General features: G+C 39.5%; 2 protein-coding genes across 2 annotated transcripts in view; one reads left to right on the top strand and one right to left on the bottom strand.

Annotated features, from left to right (window-relative positions):
• The window catches only part of ugt8 (UDP glycosyltransferase 8), a 28,672-nt gene extending 22,566 nt beyond the window's left edge, over positions 1-6,106 (bottom strand). Inside the window, exon 1 of the mRNA XM_034545899.1 lies at positions 5,753-6,106. The gene's annotated coding sequence lies outside the window, so the exon portion shown is untranslated. The remainder of the gene's footprint in view (positions 1-5,752) is intronic.
• A 3,488-nt stretch (positions 6,107-9,594) lies between these two features.
• Positions 9,595-22,436, top strand: part of spock3 (SPARC (osteonectin), cwcv and kazal like domains proteoglycan 3) — a 19,616-nt gene continuing 6,774 nt past the window's right edge. Inside the window, exons 1-3 of the mRNA XM_034542720.1 lie at positions 9,595-9,781; positions 9,941-10,063; positions 21,123-21,162. Coding sequence (XP_034398611.1) covers positions 9,941-10,063; positions 21,123-21,162 — 163 coding nt within the window. The 5' untranslated portion in view covers positions 9,595-9,781. The remainder of the gene's footprint in view (positions 9,782-9,940; positions 10,064-21,122; positions 21,163-22,436) is intronic.

Raw genomic sequence — 22,436 nt, 5'->3', positions numbered from 1 at the left:
ATAGCACGATGAAGTAGTTTAACACAAGTGGATGTTTGTTGTCTAACAGTGGTCCATTTGTTTACTCATCAGCCATACACACACACACACACACACTGTTCATCTCTTTCGATACATTCATGGCTCTAGGCATCTTATTTCCTCAGCTATGTATAATGCCACTCTGCTATTGGCTACTGGGCCTGAGCATCCGCCCAGCCCTCCAATCCAAAAAGGGCCTCCATGTAGATTTGACTCACTTGCCATGTGTCTGTTCACTGTCTTGGCCCTTTACTCTCTCACCATGTGTCTCTTTCCTACTTTGCCCAATTGCACTATTTATCTGCGTTTCACTCTCTCTTTTCTTCCCCGTCTTCTTCTTATATTCTCTTATACTCTCTGCCCCCTCCCTTCCTGTCTCCCTGTCCCCAGATATCAGGTGTGTTACCTGAGCTCCCTATCAATAGATAACAACCCTGGGACACCCAATCTACAGAGCAGTACTCTCCCATGGAGAGGTGTGGTGGTCACGGTGTGAGTGTGTGCGTGTGTGTGTGTCAAAAGAAAGAGACATGAGATTGGGGGGGCTCAGAATTGCATATTTTGGGAGAAGACAACTGCTGCGAGAGAGCTGGGAGGGAGAATGGCCCAGGGCACCGCAAACAAAATGATAGATGGACAAAATGGGCAAAGATGATAAATCAGAGGGCGTTTGGATTGTGCATGGCTAGGCTATGAAACTAACACACAAAGCAAATGTTCTGATGCCTTAATTTGGAGGAACGGTTACTATCATAAACCTACTGAATAAATAAATAAATACAAATTGTGTGTTTGTCTATATATAGAATAAGGAATAAGGAATACAACTGATTTAACTGGGAATATTACGCCCTGGGAGTAACACAACAACAATAAAATAAATGAGCAATACTTGGAGAATAGCAGGACTTAATAACTTTGAATCATTTGTTGCATTTTGAGAACTCAGTTTTAGAGGACTCAGCTTCTATAAGCGTTCTGTTCTTCCCTCTAGTGGACAAACATTAATATTACAAGATAAGTAAGCAAAAGTCAGCTCTCACTGTAACATTTACTTAGATATATTTATAAGATTGTTTTGTTGTTGTTTTTGGAGGTGATGACCTAAATCACAGTTCACAAACAAATACTGTGAGGCATGGCAACATTTACTCAAAATGAATCCTCCACCCTCCTCTTCTCTGCAGCGCTGCTAATCACAGACAGAGGGTGGTGACCCCTTGAGCTACATTTCAAGCTCCAGCAGCAGTTAGTAAGAATTTGTGAAAAATTATGATGTTCTGGTTATATAGTAGTCAAGATAAAAACATGTAAAAAGCCCTACAGCTAATTGCAAACCTAAAGTCCTAAAATCCTAAAGGTTTTTACAATATGTACCTCGTTGCTATCTATCCTCAGATCTTCTGATAAGAAAAAAAGACTTAGAGTGCTTATGATTGAAGTTTGATGTAATATCCCTGTGTGAGAGAAGAGGGTATGTACATGTGTCTGCATTTGATGGTAACGTCCCATCATTCAGCAAATGTTGTAGTCAGATGTTACATAATCTGCAGTAGCTGCCTATGTTTCATGATACGAGTTGTCCTTTTCATGGAAATTAACTTCATATTAAAATCATAATCGTGATGATGCTGTTTAGAACCCTGCAGGGCAGTCAAACAGTGTGTTATCAGTAGAGTGACAATTAAAGCTGTCAGATTGAAATCAGATCTAGAGTAGATGATACAATACAGAACATGTATTATTGGATTTCTTTGTCATTTGGGTTTATGCAGCCAAGTGACTTTAAAGAAAACACACATACTCTAGATCTTTATGTGCCACCTTGAGTTAACCACACTAAGAGTGGTTTATTGAAAGATATACCAGACTTATTGTACATTATGTGAATACCATGTGTTCACCATTTATTGAAGCATATGATTCTATAAAAGGTGAACGGAGCAACGTTCTGTGTCAGGGCATGTTATGCCCTGATGGCTGACAGGGTCAAGGTGTCCTCTGTAGAGTCTGCAGGTTGAATTGTGTTGCATTATACTGAGATGTGTTTCTATCTTTTACTCTTGTAGATATTAATGGGTTAGACTTGATATTAGACTGTATTAGACTGCATTATTTTTAGCTGGGTGTATAAACTGGCTACTGACTGTACCTTTGTGTACAGACTGAGTGCCTTGAAAATAAATACATAAGGGGATTTTATAGAGAATATTTTATAGAGAGCTGTAACGAGAGTAACATTCAATCTGAGGGCGTATTCGTGATAAGATACAGTATGAAAGATGTGTTTTCTCTGGCAGAAGGCAAGGAGGGATTTAGATGTTGTGCGCAGACTAGGAAGGTCATTTCTCAGTTGGGTCGCCAGAAGTCTCAGTGGTCACGACTGTGTGAGATGATGGCCTGGTCAGCACAGGGAAAGGAACATGAATAATGGCTTATGTGTGGCTGCTGAAGAACCACCTGGGGGTCTGTAGGGCCAGACAAGGTTGTGCTCTTGAGCATGCACAGCTGATCATTCTTTGGGAGGAAAAGAGGTTGAGTGTGCAGCCTTCGCAATGGATGACATGTGTCAGGAGTAATGAGGGTGTTTCAGTAATCCAGAGATATTTACTCTGGACTTAATCCCTCATGAAGATGTGTCTGATCCCTTGGATGTGGTGTGTAAACATTCAGGATCAGGTTACATGTGCCGTTTGGATAATGTGATGTCGTCAAACGGCTTCACTTAATCTTATCGATGAATCATGTGTTGAGGATTTTAATGGGAATTACGTTATCTGTGGTATGTTTACTTAGGGATAAGAAAAACGTGTTAAAGGATGACTGAAACTTACATATAGCTCCACAGCATGTTGTGCAATAGAAAGTTATTGCTGGATAATTCTTTTTGTACGGTTTGTGAAAATAATTATACATGGCAACAGTGATATGTTGATGTTTACAGTTGTTTCCTCAGGTGTGAATTTACAAAGTTCCCCAAGTGCAACTGGCCTATCAGTGAGGACATTGAAAGTCAATGTTTTAGTTTTAAAAAGTTACAAAAGTTTGACATTACATAATTAAAATGACCTCAACACTGAGTGCAAACAGTGCTTGGTTTGAAGAATGCAGCAGTCCTGAGGAACACCGTACATCTATAAGAAAACAATTTAACAAGTTTAAATCACTCTGTAAGAGGGAATAATCTAGTAAAGTGACCTTTCACTCTGTGAGTGCTGTAGAGATGAGAGTAATCGCGTCAGAGGACTCTGTGAATTGAGCCTGAAACCAGAATGTCTATTCCGAGTTAGCTCTAACAATTGGCTTTCATGCTATCTGAAACAATTTCTCTGAAATTATACAAAGAGATGACGTGAATTAACAGTTTTTCTCAATTGCCAAGACATGCCAAATTAAACTCCACTTTATCTTCAGCACTACCTTCTTAGCGCGGCAGAATGTGTCTTGGAAATGAGTTAACTCTTTATGGTTTCACACATTGTTCAGACCCTTTTTCCATAGAAACACCCACGACTTTATGAGATAAACTGTCAAACAAAAAGGGAAATATTCATTCACAGCTTATTGCAATTACTTGCATAATTACAAACATCTGATGCATCCAGTATCAAACTTGTCTTTCCTTTGTCAGGCTGTATGCGTTGGTTGCTTGTGTCCCTTGTCAGTATTTCTGCCTGTGTTCCTCGTGCCGTAGCACTTTAGTTTTGTTCTGAGAGTTGGCTTTTCATTATTAAAGACGTTTTCTTCCTTCAACCTGCTGTTCTGTATTTAGGGTCCTCCCTTTGAACTTCATGCACATAGTATTGATTGAAAAAATAATTTCATCACAAGTTATTGAGTCATGAAAATATTTGCTTTGCCCCTGTGTGTGAAGTGTTTTGAAAATATAACTTCTTGAATGGACAAACGTGTGCAAGCAAATGATAAACTAACGCATGGGATGTGTTGGGAATGTCTACTGTGTTACACACTGTCGGTGTTGCGAGAGCCATCCAGAAGCAATCAATGTACACAGAGTTAGCAGGTAATGAGGTGTAATGCAATCCAGCACAACAGCCATGGGATAAATCCAGCATGTCAATTAAATTGTCAGTTTTGTCTGGAAATGTTGGAGGCTGTAATTAGTTGTGTTGTGTGTGTAAATATTGGCTGAAAAAAATAATGCAGTCTACTAACTGCTCTAAAGTCCAACACGTTGACACAGTGTGAACAAAAACTGAAGATTATACACCTCATAATGTATTCATTACAGGGTTGTATTAGATTACAGTGTAACTGAATGTCCCACATATTGTTCTACAAGTTTGTGACATTAAAAACATCCATGCACAGTGTATATGTTTAAGAGTGAAAAGAATAGTGGCCAGAGAGACGAGTCCTGTGCAGAAACTGCACTGCAGCTTGCCCTTCACTCCGACCGGCCTGGAGAGGGGAAGCAAGAGGGATACATTCAAATCTAAATGTGAATAAAATCGAGCGTGTTCATTTGGTATACATTCATTTGATTTAGAGCCCCAGTGTAAATTTATATTTCAAAAGTAAACACTTCTATCAAAACTAGATTAGATTTTTGCATCACAACTTTACAAACATCAAATAAATAGCTTGTTCCACATGAGAACTGAGCAATAAAATACATATCTTGTAATTCATTGCATGCTGTAAATATATAGACTGAACATAAATGCAATGGGGAAACTGTTTACTCTCAATATTAATATGCTCATAAAAGTATATAATAATATTGGTCACAGAGTAACTATATTGCACTGTAAACCAAATACATTACATTGCAGTTACAGCCCTCTCAGCCTTTCTCCGTTGGCCTCTATTGTTGTGCGCACTAAAGAGCCAACCTGAATCATTTTTCTAGTGTTCAAGCTCTGTTTTCTAGGTGATCCAATTGGTTACAGGTGTGTTTACAAGTGCATTCTGGGTGCAGGTGATTGATACTTGAGGGTGTTATTTCACTATCAGTAGTTAGCAAACAACACACACACAGGCTTTTAGTTTTGGATACCTAATGTAGATAACCGTGTGTAGTTATTTGCCAAAAGAGTGCAGACAGTGTGCATTTACCTGTTCAATAGACATGACATAAACAGGCTACATCGGTCAGTTGTTTCAGTAATCGTGGCCGCACATACCGTTTTTTGTGTCCTTGTAATTGCAAAAGAAATGTAGTAGAAGTGTACTTCTTAGTCACAATGCTTTTCTGTTTGGTGTAATGTGTGATAATCTCCACAGGGGGGAGAACAAACACCAGGACACAAAGATCTGCAGTATGTTGCCATCAGTTGATTCATAATATTCAGGGACACTATGATATTCCCCTCAGCCTTTTTCCTAGTCTTTTCCTAGTTGTTTGTATGTTTATTCCCCGAACATAAATACAAAGAGTATTTGTATATGTGCGGCCTTGCACATGTTTCATGTGACTCTGGCTCTCCAAGCCACAGATCAAAGACATCCTGTTCGTTCACCTGACTTGAAACTTGGGACCATAGATACATTTCTGCTTGTGGGAAATGCACACTGTGTGAATGCACACTGAAATGGAAAATTACAGCTGGATGCATTTAGATGGCACAAACGCACAGTCATGTAAGGTATACCAGAAAGGCAGCTATATATTGACTTATTTTGGTATGTTTCTGTCATAATGTTTGTGCTTTCTGTGGCGCCAGAAAATGCAGGGTCACCTGCAACTTACTGGAGTCCTGCAACTTACTGGAGTCCAGGGGTCAGAACTTCCATCCATCCACATACCACTCATCCTGCATTGTCTCCCGCCCCCCTCTCCATCTCTATTTCTCTCTCTCTCTCTCTCTCTCTCTCTCTTTCTCTCTCTCTCTCTCTCTCTTTATTTAGCTTCTTTTCCTCTATGCTTGCTCGCCGCCTCTGTAATCAACCCTCTCAGCGATGGCCATTTTGTGTCTGCCTGCCTTATCTCCTGTTTGCAGTTTCCCTCTCTGTCATTATTCTCCTATTAGCTCTTCTTCCTGGGGCTAAAACACATGCAGGACTCACACTGACCTTATAGTCACAGCTATGCTCCGAAACGTCTGCTTCGCAAGATAACACACTCACCCCCCACACCCTTCTCGTGCTCTCTCTCTCAAAGACACACACACACATAAAGCACAATGTTCAAAACAAATTCACTCACATCCATGTGTGTACACCACACCCACACATACAAAGTTCTCAAAAAAGTCAGACAGAAGATCTTCACACAAGCCAAACGTTTTATTTCATTGAAGAACAAAAGATTACAAGAAATCCAACTAAAGATTTGGACTCAGCACCTTTCTTGCCATGATGGGAGCAGACTGAGGAGAGAGGGATATTATTATAATAAAAGTCTATTATTTCTAACATTGTAATTTAACGCTCGCAATACTGTTTGATTGACACCCATGTGATTACAACATATAAAATGTAGCTGCATTGAACGAGAGAGAGAGAGAGTCGTAATCTACAAGGCCGAGCGAGAGCCACTGCTCACATACATGAACAAGGCCTCTTCGCTCCAATTATGAAAAATATTACGACTAACAACATACAGAGGGCCCATTCTTCACAGATGATTTTCACATGTCACCATAGGAAATGAACATGTACAACTAACGCAATTAAAAATGGTTGAATTGCATTAGGGATTGTCAGCAGACCTTTTTTCATGGCAGACACTGTGACAGTGGGTATTAATTATAACATTGAGTATAACATTGATGGTGGCCGGTTCAAGTGTTTGGTATATTGAACACGCTGGCTCACACTTAATGGAACAGAGCCATTGTTAGTATTATGTTAGTATTAGTAGTTCAACCTGGGCTTACCTGTGTGGATGTAAAAATGTATATTCTATGAAAAGTGCTTATAATATGCTTATAAAAGTGCTTATAATATCTCACAATCTTTTCAATTGTGATAATATTTTGGGCCTTTTTACGGTTCCAACAATGCAAAGCCCCTTTGCACAAAGTGATGTTCATTAAGAAATGGTATACAATAATTTGACTGAGCTTTCCAAAAGCCTGAACACAACCCCAACAACCATGAGGGATGAACTAGAATATCGACCTTATGCCAGACCTCATGGCCCAACATCAATGTCCAACCTCATTAATGCTCTTGTGGGTGACTGGGAGAAAATATGTGCAGCCAGCTTCTAAACTCATGTGGGAAACATCAGAAGAGTGGGGGCTGTTCTAGTGCCATATAGTTAGAATCCGATGTTCAGTAATCACAGAAATTATGTTATTGTATTGTAAAGTACAGAGTGGCACTCTCATAGTAAACTGCGATGATGGGATTTCCTGTACAAAAAAATGTAAACCCTAATTCTCGCTCGATGAATGTTCCACTCCCTTCTACCCCCCAAACCCTCAGCTCACCTCCCTCTTTCCTTTCATGTCCCCCCCCCCCTCTCAGTGAGCAGGTGCACAGCAACAGAATCACTGGGCTGTGAAATCTCAGCTCCTTGAGACATGTTCCATGCCTCTCCTTTCCAAATACACACATCGGCGCTCACACTTGTGGTCCTATTTTTTGTAAAACTCCTTCTTTTCTCCACCTCTACTTTCTCATCTGATCTGCTCTCATGTAGAGATCGAGTCAACAATGTATGATCGCAAATTTACTCACAGAAGGGAGAAAAATATCAAATGACAGTGGAATGAAAAATCTATAAAGAGTTTCATTTGGCAGGTGTGCGTGTGTGTGTGTGTGTGTGTGTGTGTGTGTGTGTGTGTGTGTGTGTGTGTGTGTGTGTGTGTGTGTGTGCGTGCGTGTGTTTGTGTTTCTGTGTGTCAGTGTGAGCGTCCTGTGCATCTCTTCTGCATATGTCTCTGACCACATCTACATCTTTAATGTCTGAGACTGAATAATGTATGAACCCCTGGGCTGGAAGACACACACTCACACACACAAACACACACACATACACACAAGTACACAAAACACTTCTTTTACTGCTTCCATCCGCACAAATTTCATAAATCACAAGATAACAGTAAGCCCTAAAGAATGGTAACCACAGTTCTGCACACCGCCATCTTCACAACTATCTTGTCATAACCAAGATCAGATCACCTGTCTGTATATGATTAGAGAGAACAAAGTGTGCTTCAAAGATGAGGCGCCTCCAACCACAATTGATCTCTACCACCAGTTTCCTGTTTATATGTTGCTCACTTCCTGTTGGAGTGAACGCAGTAAAACATCAAAATCTGTCTGTACGTGTGTGTGCTAATGGAGTGGACGATTAAGCATCTCAGTTGCGCACGCCCCACGATACACTCCCGTGTGTCTCTCTGATGCAGTCATGCATGCTTCATAGTTCTAATTTGACTTTCAAATAGCTGCACCCTGTCATCTTTTCCACATGCCCACACACACTTTTTTTCACAGCCTCTTAAGAAGATGAAGATGTTAAGCTGAGGTCAAGGTTGGTTTCTACAGCAACTGTGCATAATAATACTTTGACCCACCTGACCATCAGGCTTCTCTGTGAAGAGCCTGGAAATAATATGAATACTCTCTAACTTTCTCGCCCTCTCTATGTTTGCTAGGTTTTTGCTCTTTTATTCCCACATCATTCTCTTCTCTGTCCAACTCTTTATCTTGTTCACTCGTTCAATGGGAATCATATGCTGTGGCCTTTAGTCACCAGTGTTGTTGAACATCTACGGAAAATATTGACATGACATGTTAGAAAAAGCTGGAACAACAGATAATTGCATTATCTTTCTGAACAATATTCCTCCAGTATAAGCCATATTGAAGCTGCTTTGGTGGCAGGTGGTGACTCAACACCTCCCTAAGTTGTTTTTTTTCCTTCAATGCATCACCCATCTGTTTGTCTGTTTGCCGTTGTGACAAAGCTGCGGCTGTCGATGTGATATCCTGTTGTCGAATGTGTTCGGTGTTAGCCTGAAACAAGTGCGCCAACTACAAATGTCCCCCCTTGAAACACCTTCAATAACACACTCTGAGGGAGAATGTGTTCTTCGCAATGTCCTAGAAAGGACTACTGCACTGACAGAGGGCGGATCACTCGCCTCCATGACACACCCGGAGTGGACTATTTACGTGCATTTATTATGGAGACAGTGTTATCTTGTAGCATCAATTTACAGTCGGTCCTGAGCTAACCTTTGCCAGGAATGATACGAGTCACTACTGTATAAACAATGTGTTGGCTGTAACAAAGCAGAAACATGGGACAAGTAAAGGACACAAACAGATCGGATCTATAAAGTATATTTATTTTGGGAAAGAAACTCTAATCTTTTTATTCGCATTATTTACAGCAATGTCACTTACATTATGGCTGTTTTTGTTTGTTGTTGTTTTTAAATGCTATCAGTATATTGTCGCCCTGATATGAACCAATTACTTTATGACACTATTGCCCAAGGTATTTTCCATAAGAGGTGATCAGTGGAAGGCCTGATAGCAGCCCACAGTGAGCCATCAGGACTGTTTCCTCCGCACTGAGGAGAGGCAGAGAAAAAAAAGAAAAGAGGGACAGAGCGCAGGGCCCGCGCGCACGGTGCCCTGCGCGTTCCCGTGTTCTGCTGCGCACAGACAGCCGGTGGGGAGAGAGAGAGAGAGGGGGAGAGAGAGAGAGAGGGCGAGAGAGAGAGAGAGAGAGAGAGAGAGAGAGAGAGAGAGAGCGAGAGAGATCTGTTATTACTAGTGACAGAAAACGGCAGCGAGCACATACAGTCTGGATAGCAGCTGATGCGACAAGGTAGGAGAAAAACCCTTCCGCGTCATTGTATCCAGTTATGGCGAGCATCACTGATGGTTGATGTGATGCACATTGAGCTAACTCTGTTTTCAACGCGATCGCGGTGTCCTCCAGCCTGATCCGATGCCCTCTCTTCGTGCTGTTGTTGTGTGTCCGCAGATGCTGAGCGTCGCCGTGCTGTGTCTGTGCGCCGTCGCCCTCGGACACGTCTCCGCTCGCTCCGACAGCGGCAATTTTTTGGATGATAAGTGGCTCGCTGGGAGATGGGATAAATTCAGAGATGTAAGTCATATATCTGGTTTATATTATTCACGCCGTTTCTTCCTCTCATCTCATGTACACCCCCCCCCCCCCCCTGCTCCCCCTAAAGCTCATTGGTTTGTGATCATGCGCTCCTCGGTGTCTCGTTGTGTCTGAACCCACGTCCGAGACAGTAAAAGCACGAGCTGTATTGGGATGGTCCTCTCCTGTGAGCAGATAGCAGTCCCCGTTTAGCAGAAATAGCCAAGGCCTCTGCGAAACACTAATGTGCACAGCCTTGTTGTCCAAGGGGATCTACTGAGTCCCGGGAAGGGGCCTAATTACGGTCAGGTTTAGGGAGGGGGGGAGTCCGCAGCAGTGAGGCCTGGATGTGCTTTTTGTTTCCAGTAATAGACACCTGCCACAAGGTAGTGGCAGCTAACCAGACTCGGCCCCTGCCAAGCATCCCAAACAACAACGTGTGCTGCGGGATGGCACCTTGCCTTACGACATAATGTTACCTTGTTTGTTCATACAGTTATTTATGTATTTATTAGATCGTATTTCAAATACACAGTGGCTGATCAGAACTGGATAGAGCATTTTATTTGCCATGAAATATGGCATTTGCTAGCTTCACTTATTCTAATGTGGACCTTTTAAATAAAAAATGTATTGTGTCATTGAATTTATTGTTCCATAATGCAGAAAAGTATTTGACTAAATTGAAATAAAATGGCAATTTATTACAGGCTAGAATTTGTTTACACTATACAGTAGCTCTGGTTTGTTTATGCCATATATGTTACAGAAAGCAAGTGCAGTTTTTTGACAGTTATAAAAATATCAATAATAAAAAGATTAATAATCTAATGATGCCTGTCATTAGACTCCTTCCAATATTTCAAAGTGAAGCCCCAGATCTTCACTGGTCTGAGAAATAACTAGAGCAGGTTGTTGCAAATAATTACTGCATAAATCTCTACTTTCATATGGAAATTGATGTCACAAATTACAGAACTAAAATTAATAGAATTCAATGTAAAAGTAATGTTCAAGTCAGTATGTATTATAATGTATCACAGGTTTCAGCTGGATTGTATTTATTAGAAGAATATCTTGCCTCTAACCACAGATTACAGTAAATAGGTCCACACAACAGCAGTTATGTGTACATGCTTGCTCTTGCACTCAGTCACTCACTTGCTCACTCACTCAAGCACACGCACACACACACGCACACACACACACACACCTACACACAATGAAACATTTGTGCACATAATATGCACACACACACACATGTTATAAGAAACACGCTTTGCTCGGGAGCTATGCAAAAACCAGAGGGTTTACATAATGCAGCAGAGAAAATACACTTTTCAAGCACACTAGCTTCACCATGCTGCACACATGCATGCATGATGTTTTCCTGAATTAGATCCCTTGATATATTTCTTGTCAAGTGGGTAAAACCAACCAAACACGCTTTTTCTATCTTTCATTTGGCCTCCCTATCACACATACTATAAGTGTGTGAACCCAGCGCAGGTACAACTGTTGAGCAGGATTTGGATTATGCAAATAAGGTGTTGGAACCGAATGCTAGAGAGAAACTGATCGACCATGTGCTGGCTATGTAAGATGATTGGAACTCTTTTAGACAGAGTTGAGAGAGAGAGAGAGAGAGAGAGAGAGAGAGAGAGAGAGCTTGGTGATTGTGTTAATTCAAACAAAGGTCTATAAATACCCCCAATGGCAGTGCAAGGATAATTAACCTTAGCTATTCCGAACAGAACGAAAAAAACAGATAGATATACCTGAGAGGGAGGGACGGGATAATAAGAGTGGAAAGGAAAGATGAAAGAGTGAAGTCTATGGCGGAGCACTGAAGGCTCTCTATGCATTCACAACTGTTCCAACCTTGAGGCTTCAGGCATTAGAGACAGATGTGGTGCACAAAAGCACTATGTGCTCTCTATATATGTGCAAGCCTGTCATTTCCTGTTTAGTGACATGTTCCAGATTGTATGTGTGTCACTGTGTGATTTTGCATTCTTTCACACAGGACTTTATCAATACTGATTTACTATTTTAGTTTTCAACTAAATAACTAAGAAGCAGTGACAGTTAGTCTTGGCTAAGCTACACTTATTTACCTTTCTCTTTGTATGTGTGTTACCAATTAGATTTGTATCAATATGTTTCCAGTGGTATGCAGGTCGTAAACCCTGTACAGATATCTTTTGTATTTATACTACTATGATACATATAGTGAATGTAAAGATCATATTAACTGTACTTCATAGATAAATAGCTTATATATAAATGTATTTTCAGGGAGTGGATTGATTAAACCCTAAAAAGGAACTTTTTATTAACACAGGCTTAAAAGATTTTACAGTTTTGAAATAAAATATGTCAGTGGATACCCCTCATGGGTATTTTGAAACATATAAGTGCCTTAAAAAGGCAGCTGCTAACAAGTGGCTAATGAAACTTCAAAACGATTTTATGCCGACTTCTCAGCCTTTACAACAAACAACGGCTTTTTACTTCTGACGATTGCATTTACACTTCATGAATCAAAATCATAAAAGGCTATTCACCTGTGAAGATTATCTTGCTGAACAGAAAGTGCAAGTATCACAAATGTCTTCTGCTGCAATAATTAAAAGATGGAAAATTCCCACTGGGTATTTTAGTCGCAGTAACCAGTGCCATGCTAACTTCTGGTGTTGTCCTACAAAAATGTATCAAATCTGTCACAATTTGTGTTTCCTAGCAGCATATTTTTGATAGCTAAGCTAAGCTAAGGCATGCCTTCCATTTGAATGGTGCACACAATGTAGTAGATTACTGGTAGGCTAGCTAAATAGAACTAAAAAAGAACTTTAAAAAAACAGCTGGTTAACCAAATCCGGTTGCTGACTCACCTCAAGACTAATCTGTTATGTGATTAATTATCATGATGGTAGTTTGGGTGTTTTAGTTTGGGATAGAACTCTTTTACTTGTACTCAAAGCTGTTGGTTCCATCTTATTTCTACTATACACACTTTGTCTTTCTCTCAGAAATGTAAATCGTATGTACTGGTACTCTATGCCAAACTTGATTGACTGTGATTTATATTTTACATGTGAGGCATGTACTTTATACTTTTGCTTTCATCTTTCAGCAAGAGCCATAAGTGGGTCTCCTGCACTAGATAGAATCTCGGCCACTGATTTACTGTACATCCTGTTAAAATGTCTGGAGAGGCCCGGGGCTCTCTGGTGTGCTGCACTGGTGCCATCACGAGTTCTTCAGACATTCTGTTCCCCTTTCTGGGCCATGACTTACTCACAGCACGGCCACAGAGTAAAAAGATACGTTGAACAACGTGAGGAAATACACAATGAAGGGTGTGTGATGAAGAGCATGATGCTTAATTGTGCAGTGTCAGGGTAAATTGTTTTGACCAGCCTCAATAGAGCAGAATACACCTTTTCCTCCTCTCCTTGCTTCTCCTCCTTTCTCTCCCTCTCTTTGTGTGTGTTTGCTATGCGTGTCTGTCCTGTTTGGGCTGTGGAGGGTGAATGATGTAGGGAAGGTACAGAGCTTCAGGCCTTTTCCACTTCAAAGCATCTCAGTGTGTGTTTGTGCGTGCATGCGACAAGCTTGAGCAAGACGAGCAGAGCCCGTACAGTGACAACATGCACATGTTCCTCCTCCAGGAAGGAAAGGAAGTCATTAGGACACAATTAGTAGCAATGATGTGTGAAAACCTAAAGTAAAGGTGAGCAAAGTGGTTGTCAGAGGCAACTTATTATTATCTAGACTTGTTTCTATAATAGTATCAGAATGCACACAAGCTAATTAGGATGTGTACACACACATTTGTCTGTGTGTGTGTGTGTGTATGTGTGCATGAGGAAAGAGAGACTGTTATAAGTGCCAGGGAGAGAGAGGAAAAGAGGTGGTAAGAGATGGAGCGACAAATTGAAAAGTTGCTATTTTTAGCATACACTCAGGAGGCCATTAGTTCTATTGTTGAATTTTGGGTTTTCTGTGGTTTTTGGAAAGTGGGTGGTTGGTTGCTTGCAGTGAAGGGAATTCATCCAGTTATTTGATGTTTTGCAGTGCTGACAGATTCTGGCACTGCAGTCAGTGTTGTGGTGATAAGTTTATTCGTTTTTTGCGTGCGTGTGGACATGCACATGTATGTGTTTTTGTGTATTTCCACATGTGTGTCCTTGCGTGCTTCTGTTGATTCCATTAAGGAATCAGACCGCGAGCACTTTTGTTGTCTTGACTGGTCTAGAGGGCTTGTCCCCCATAATGCAATGTTCTCATTATTCAGTCTCAACGGTCTGCAGTGCTAGAGACAGAAACAAAAGTACCTCTCTATTTGGCTTTATGTTTGTTGACCTTTCATTGTGTGGGTTTTCTTCATATTTGTATATACTGTGCGTAATTATAAACATAAGAAACAGACAGAGCAAGTGGCCACTATTGAGCCTTATATTGACGTAACATGGACCTTTTTAGAAGTGAAAGATGAAGAGGGAGAAGGGATGTAATGAAGAGTCTGTGGTAAAGATGCAGAGGGTCATAAAGGGCCAGCAATGAAGGACAATAGGGAGGAATTAAAAAGAGCTGAGAAAAAGCCAGTTAACCCTGTTCACCTGCAGCACATGGAAGTGATACTGAGAGAGACTTACCGGCGGGTTATTTCCTGCTTTTTGAAAAAATAACGAAGGTCATGTGGCAAACAGTGTCAAAGTATAAGAGTTAGCGTCATACTGCACTGCACACGCAGACACGTACACAATTCAACTGCACTGACATCCGAAGACAAAATCTCCTGAATTACTTTGGGTTCAACAACAGTTAATAGATGCAAGATAAAAAACATTTAGTAGTTTCCAGCTGAATGACAATTCAGGAAACATCGCTGAAACAGCATCTCACAAAGTCTGAGGTGTAAACGCACTAAAGCGTCCTGAAACAAAATGTTCAGCCAGTTAAAAAAACAGTTTGAAAGACAAACTCTTCCTGCAATGTTGTAGTGCAGGAAGATAATCTATTCAACCACATTTCAACCAGCATTGAACCTGTCTGACTTTACTGCTAACTTGTCAAGCCTTAAAACCTGGGGAACACTTTAAAGACTAAAATAAAACATTTATACCAAAGACAGTCTGAAGTATCACAGACCCACATAGCCAGCTGTCGTACTGCACCTTTATAAAACATAGAACCCCTCTCATCCTTTAACCTACACAAACTCAATCGCTTATTGTCCTGTAAATACTGAAACTTTGAACTTGTCTCTGCACTCAAAAAAACGATGCTTTCAACTAACTTAATAAAATCAAGGAAAGGATTTCCACACGATTAAAATTCTTTCTTTAAGCATTAAGCAATTATGTTGATCCAACTTAAAGTACTTATATCCAATATACTTTACTTGGGCCGGTCCAACTTAATTTACTTTGGTTGGTTAAACGCATTCACTAGGGTTGTGTCCAACTTACAGTAGTCAATTAAGTTGGACCAACCCAAATAAATTAAGTTGGACCGGCCCAAGTAAATTATATTGGACCAACATAATTGATTATAGCTTAAAGAAAGCATTATAACTGTGTGGAAATCCTTTCCATGATTTTATTAAGTTAGTTGAAAGCATCGTATTTAGATAAGGTCATTCTAAAAATAACTTAAGTATTAACATTTTTTAAATGTTTACTGTGAATGACAACTGAAACTTAAGTTCTAATAAAATACACAGCTTGGTTGGCTGGAAACATTACAAGACAAATGGGAGATGTTGCAATAAAAAAATGTTGTACACAATCTGTTGCTTGCAAACAAGAATCTAAATAAGAAGTTGTCAACTTTCTATGACATACATACAATCCAAATAATAAAGTACACAACGTCATGTATTTTTAAAAGTGCCAACATAGTGGATCTTGGCACTTTAATTTATTTGAAAAAAACAAGCGGTCTAAGAAAAAGTCTAGACCTTGAACAATAAAGACGATGTCTTTGTACACACATTCCTCTGAAAACAATTCAAACAGTCTTCTTAAAACATTTGCAATTACGAACTTACAGGAATACAGAAAATAACAAAGAAACACAGACGTTTCCTACCAACCTTCTTTAGCCATCAGTAGGCAGTCTCAAATTAACAGAAAAGCTTTATTTTGAGAGCTTGTCCTTTTTATGGATAGTTTGTTTCCATCTCGTTCCATCATGATCTTCTGCAGAGCTTCGAAGGTGTACTTGAGCTCTGGTGGGTAGCTCAGGCTGAGAGCATACACAAGAGCAAGCAACATTGACACTGCAAAAGGTACATTTCCCAACTCATCTAGCACTTCCACCCCTCCAGAATGATTCCAACATCCTGGGGGTCATCACTGGGCTCTGCACCTTCGTTTCTAATGACAAAGATTCCAAAGACCGTCTCTGCCATGGCCGCTTGACTGCTTTCACTGCCGATATTCTGTGACAAAAAAATTAACAAGGGCAGTCATTTTTCACTTACTTGCATTACATTACATTACATTACATTACATGTCATGTCATTTAGCTGACGCTTTTATCCAAAGCATTACAGCCCATTGTTATTGCACATGTTAATTTTACTTTATAAACAGCTCAATAACTTAATTCACGTAATTAAACATTTTTTACGGAAGAAATGCAGTAGGTATATTGCAAAAAACATTCACATTTGAAAGCTAATGGCAACCAACAGGAAAGCCCGTCCATTCCAACTGTGATTGTCCCCGAATAAACATAAAAAGGTAAATTAACATACCGTGTATTCCTCACCAGGTTCTCTGGATCTTCGTTCATGTATACACAAAGACCTTTGAGGACGCATTCTCGTCTGACGTCAACGCAGTCAGTCTAAGTTTGCAGAAACAAGAAAATATGCACAAAAAAACACAACTACATTAGGAACACCATCTCAAACATCCAGATTACCGTCTATACCATTTAATACTGCTGCTATAGCCAGCTGTGTCTGTATCTTGGCAGCCATATTACAGGATTCTTGTGAAACTCGAGTAGTTGTAACTATACCTGGATTGAAATCTTTTTACGTATGTGGATTGTGTTTCCTGGTCTTGTGAGAGTGAAATGTTCCATATACATTTGTTTTAAAACTGCTACCTCTAAACATAAAAGTAACACCTCCACATCCCCTCAGCCTACACATCTGATTTAACTAGAACATCACACATTTGCTAATCCCGCTTTTTAACATTGGAATTGCTTGTTCAGTCAGAAACATTCACCGTTTTATGCCTGGCAGGTCGGTGAGGTTCACTAGGAAACTCTTGCGGTGGGACGGTGCAGTCAGTGAGGATGACCAGGACCCTTTTTGCATTCAGAAGTTGCTGTAAAAAAGTGAATAGAACAATCAATTAATATCCATTAAGGATGGTTAACAAGTTATCTTGATGAAAAAATTGTTTTAGGGAAAGTAGTCAATGTTCAATGAAGTGAAAATAAATTACATTTGACGGCACAAGTTTAGTTTCCTGGGGTAGGGATGAGACTCTGGTTGGACGGTGCAGTCTGTGAAGTTGACGAGGACACTTTTTCCATTCAGAAGTTGCTGTAATAAAGTGAGATATAACAATCAATTCATATCCATGAAGGTTAAGTTAACATTGAGTCAGCAACATGTTTATATAGATTATATATTTGGGACTTTTTGCTATTTGTAAAAACGCAGCATATTTGTAAAGATTCATAATGTAAAACAATTAACAGATAAAGGTACTTCAATTATCTTTTATCAATTCAATATTATTAACAAATAGAAATGTTAACCTCAAGTTAACACATCTCTTCTATCATTGCAAAGAGAACCATTTAGGGACAAAATAACACCATGGCTGTAGCAACAGTAAAAACATTTAACAGTCATTCGACATAACAAGCTGCCCTTACTCACTAATATATAATACAGACTTCTCTTCAAACAAATCCCTCTGTATAGGCAATGAACATTCAGCTGTCGTACAATAACTCTTTCTGGAACATGTGGTAAAACTATACTTACAGTGACAAAGTGCACGGTTACAATCTAGAGTCACTGTGACTAGATTCTATGGCAATGGATGTCCACACGTAGCGTGTTACTTACTACTATCGTACCCGCTTTCCTCGGGTAACGCTACGCCATGACTTTAGCCAAAGCTCTAGTATTTAGCCTAGCTTAGACAGTAAACAAGACGCACATGTATTAGATGTATGTTGCGTTCAGGGAGAGCCGTAAAAAACAACAATCCGGAGCCACGGTGTGTACGGGCGATCATGTTTGAGATTTGAGTTATACATTTTCAATTATTGAATGTTCTGCATCGAGTCATAATCTTTCAAGAGAAAACGGCGATGTATATAATAACCGATTGTCCCTGTAGTAGTAATACTACTGTCATAAAAAAAAAATTAAAAAAAGTTTCTAATACACCCAAGATAGCTTAACGGGCATGTTTAGCTAACATTGCAATACAACTTAATTTAGAATATTAAGGATCATTAATTTATTGGTGTTAAACTAAACTTTAACTTCTTACCTTTCGAGCTAAATAGAAGTTGTAATTATTAAAGTTAGCTTTCCCTTTACGGTAAAAGGACGCTTTTGGCCTGGTATGGACTCATTTGCTAATTTAACTCGACAAGAAGTATGCTAACGTCATTAATGTGTGTGTGTTCATTAACGTTAGCTAGTCGTGGACACCATATATGTTACTAACAAGTTACCTTGTTAATACAATAGCTCGCTGTTCACATTGGACAATGATGTCAGAGGACGCAAAAGAGACAACTTAATGTCAGCTAACTCAGCCATGCACATGAGGACTCTCTTTAAGTCTGGTCGAAAATAACACTAAATAAATAGCCTTAACAGAACAACTAGATAGTTAGCCAACAGCTGAAGACATGTATGGACATATATGTTTTAGCATTTAATGTTAGATGGACATTTAGATGATAATGGATTCCTCCTTACCTTTTCCATGTGCAAGGCAACAGTCTTCTTCTCAAGCTCCGCCTTCACCTTGATTTTCGTGGTTACGCCTAGACTCGATTGTCTCAGTTTATCTCAACTTGAATGGATCTAGTAAATGTTACGTTTTTGAATTTCAGGCAAATCCTACATGACTGAATCACGTTCACATTGGAAACATGAATGAATATCGTTTGAAATACATGTTACATTTTATTCAATGTTACAGCCACCCAATATCCTTTTTTTGAGTGCACCACAACTGCAGCTGTCACTGAACATATGTTATAGATGTATCTTACAATAGTGTCTATTCAATACATTTTGATTTAGATTTACAAAAGTAAAACAAGGGCCTTATTCTACAGCATTTAGCTTAATTATTATTTCGTAATAACCGCTTTATGATTGTTTCTATGACCTCCCTTTGGCATGGCCCGCTCTCTGCGGTCTTTACCATCCTTGGTAAATGTAGAAAAATAACAATGGTGCGATAAATCCGCTTTGTACATGAGAGCTAATTGTGTCCATAGAAATGTGCACCAAAGGAAAATGGAAAGCAGAAGAAGCTTTGGGAAAAAACTCTCACTCACTGCTGTTTAGTTCACAGGTCTGAATTTCACTCTTTAATTGTATTTGAAACATTCTATTGGTGGAGATTTGCACAACATTGAAATGTTGAAATGTTCAAAGCTGTTATTGCGCTCGGCCACACTGAGGGATGTTTTCCCCTATTTCCCTCTGTTACTATTTGTTTTGGCATGAGTCACACACACACACACACACACACACACACACACACACACACACACACACACACACACACACACACACACTCACACAGAGCAGGTAATCATTGTGACAGAATGAGAGAGAAGTGTTGGGATTGAAAGAATGCCCCGGAGAAGGAACTGAGAGTAATGAGATCTCTGAACTTGGACTGAATAAGACGGCGCACAGCTCCCTATTTCTTAAGCTCCTTTACATTTGCATCACGAGCCAGCACCCCTGGGTGTGTCTCCTACTTGTCCTTCTATTAAATGCAGGCAAATCACTCACCTATATCGAGGAAGGTTTTTCAAACCAAGAGTTTGTTATGCTGGAAATATTATTAGTATGACTGATATTTGTTTTCTGTTTTTTTATTTCACATTGCAGTAGTTTCTTTATATGCATATCTATACCTATATCTATCTATATATATATAAATAGATATCTATCTATATATAGATAGATCTGTATTTTTTAAGAGTGGTCACAATTCAGCTTTTAATTAAATGTCCTTCTTATTGGACTTTATATGTAAGCTTTATTCTGTAATGTCAATTTGGCAAAGCTTAGAGTCAATGGATTCATTGAACATTACAACACTTTACCTTTGAACAGGTGTTTCTTATGTTGATCACATGCGTATAATAAAAATAATTATTCAGGTTTTTCTGCTCCGCAAATATTTTTGTTGGCTTATTATAATTCAGATGGCCCCGATTTTACTTCACTGAAAGCGTCATGCATACCCTTCACTTTAAATTAGAAGCCTGTCATAGTCAGTCAATTTCAATCCACTTCAAATTTCATTTTCATTTTTAGGACCTAAACCAAAACCGACCTAAACAAAAAGACATTTATATTCCTTTCACATCTTTAAACTGTTCAGCTTGGTGTGACATCCTCTCTCTATAGTGGTGCCACATATGGTATATATAAACAAAATTCCATGAGGCGATGTTCAGGACATTATAAGCAGCACACACAAACACTCTCGGGCTCCTTTTTTAACATCAATATTTTCTCAACTAAATAAATGCATGCTCCATGTTTGTACATCATGGTGTGTTGGTGTGTGTTTCGTAGGTTTCCATCAGTTTATTTCTTTATGCAACGTTTTCACTCAATAAGACAAACCTAATCTAAATGAATTCCTTATTCTCTCTCTCTCTCTCTTTCTGTAATGCTTTCTCCTAAAGGAAGTGGAGGTTTGTATGACTGCTTAATAGTTTTGTATTTGTCATGTATAATTCATTCTAGATGTCACTTGAACAATAGTGTTATTTATCTTTGTATTGTTTGCCCCTTTTTCAGGAGCCTGGAACATGGACTCCATCCAAGCCCTTCGATCAAGGTGGGTGTGAGAACAGCGAGTGGTTGTGCTGTTGGCTTGTGTTCAGACACAAAAAAGGACACAAACAACTGATACCTCTTCCACAGCAAAAAAATCTTTAAATTGGGATATTTATTATGTTATTGTAACGAAACCCATTGGTATACTGCCATCAAGCATTGCAGGATTGCTCAAAGTCAGTATGTGCATGGCATCATTTGGTTGTAATTGCACAACTACTCGAGAGGCACAGCAGTTTATATCAAGGTCATGGGTCATGCTGGCATGATTTGGCAGCCAATTATAGCAAAAAACAATATGGCATATCAAATCTCTAATGATTGACATTCATTCAAGGTCACCTTATTATGTAACATGAAGACTAAATGAAAAAGAACGCCATGGTGAAAGTTATTATTGAGTTGTTATCAAAAATGTCATTGGCCACATGGTCCCGCCCCACAAATCACTTGTTGCTTGAAACATGGCCTAATTTAAAACCTTTTTTTTGTATGTGTTTGGTAGTTCTTTGAAATATCTTCCTAACCAACAAACAGACAAACAATTGAGAGCAACAACACAACCTTGGTGGAGCTAACTATCCTCACTGCACCGTGCAGCATTTCAGATGCATTAGATTGATCCTAAACCTTCATGTTTCTGAGTTGAATTGCATCTGCTCATGTTTATTTAGACCATAAAACAAATGTTCTTCCTGTAAATCTGCTGTAACCAATTGGCCCTGTGTGTAATAAGAATTGTAGCAGTAAAGAAAGGAAGGTGCACATCTCACCTACTTTTGACATTCACACTAATTTAGCAATTGGTGTTCTTATATGTGTGTGTGTGTGTGTGTGTGTGTGTGTGTGTGTGTGTGTGTGTTATTTCTAAGCTATCCACAATTTTTAAATAAATGTATGTTATTATGATTATCTAATTTCCGATTGAGTTAATGATGGTCATAAACTCATACACCCAGACATGACATGAACACTTTCACTCTCACTTATCACTCTATCCCTAAACAAACACACACACACACACACACACACACACACACACACAGACACACACACAGACATGTCAAGGAAACAAAAGCATTAGATGCTGCGTTGGAGGATGGAGGCAGGATAATCTGCTAAAGCTGCCCAGGGATTACAGTAAGGTTCTTTAGAGCAGAGGTCATTCTCAAACTGTTCCGAGATCAGCAGAGGGCCTTAGATTCTGCGCCATAGTTGTCACACTGAAGGCTGACAAGAGGTCAGAAACAGCAAGTGTGTCTTACTCTTTACCAG

This window comes from Cyclopterus lumpus, chromosome 1 (assembly GCF_009769545.1).
Source record: "Cyclopterus lumpus isolate fCycLum1 chromosome 1, fCycLum1.pri, whole genome shotgun sequence".
NCBI classification, from domain to species: domain Eukaryota; kingdom Metazoa; phylum Chordata; class Actinopteri; order Perciformes; family Cyclopteridae; genus Cyclopterus; species Cyclopterus lumpus.
The sequence above is the reverse complement of the archived record's forward strand: the minus strand, read 5'-3'. Positions and strand labels throughout refer to the sequence as shown.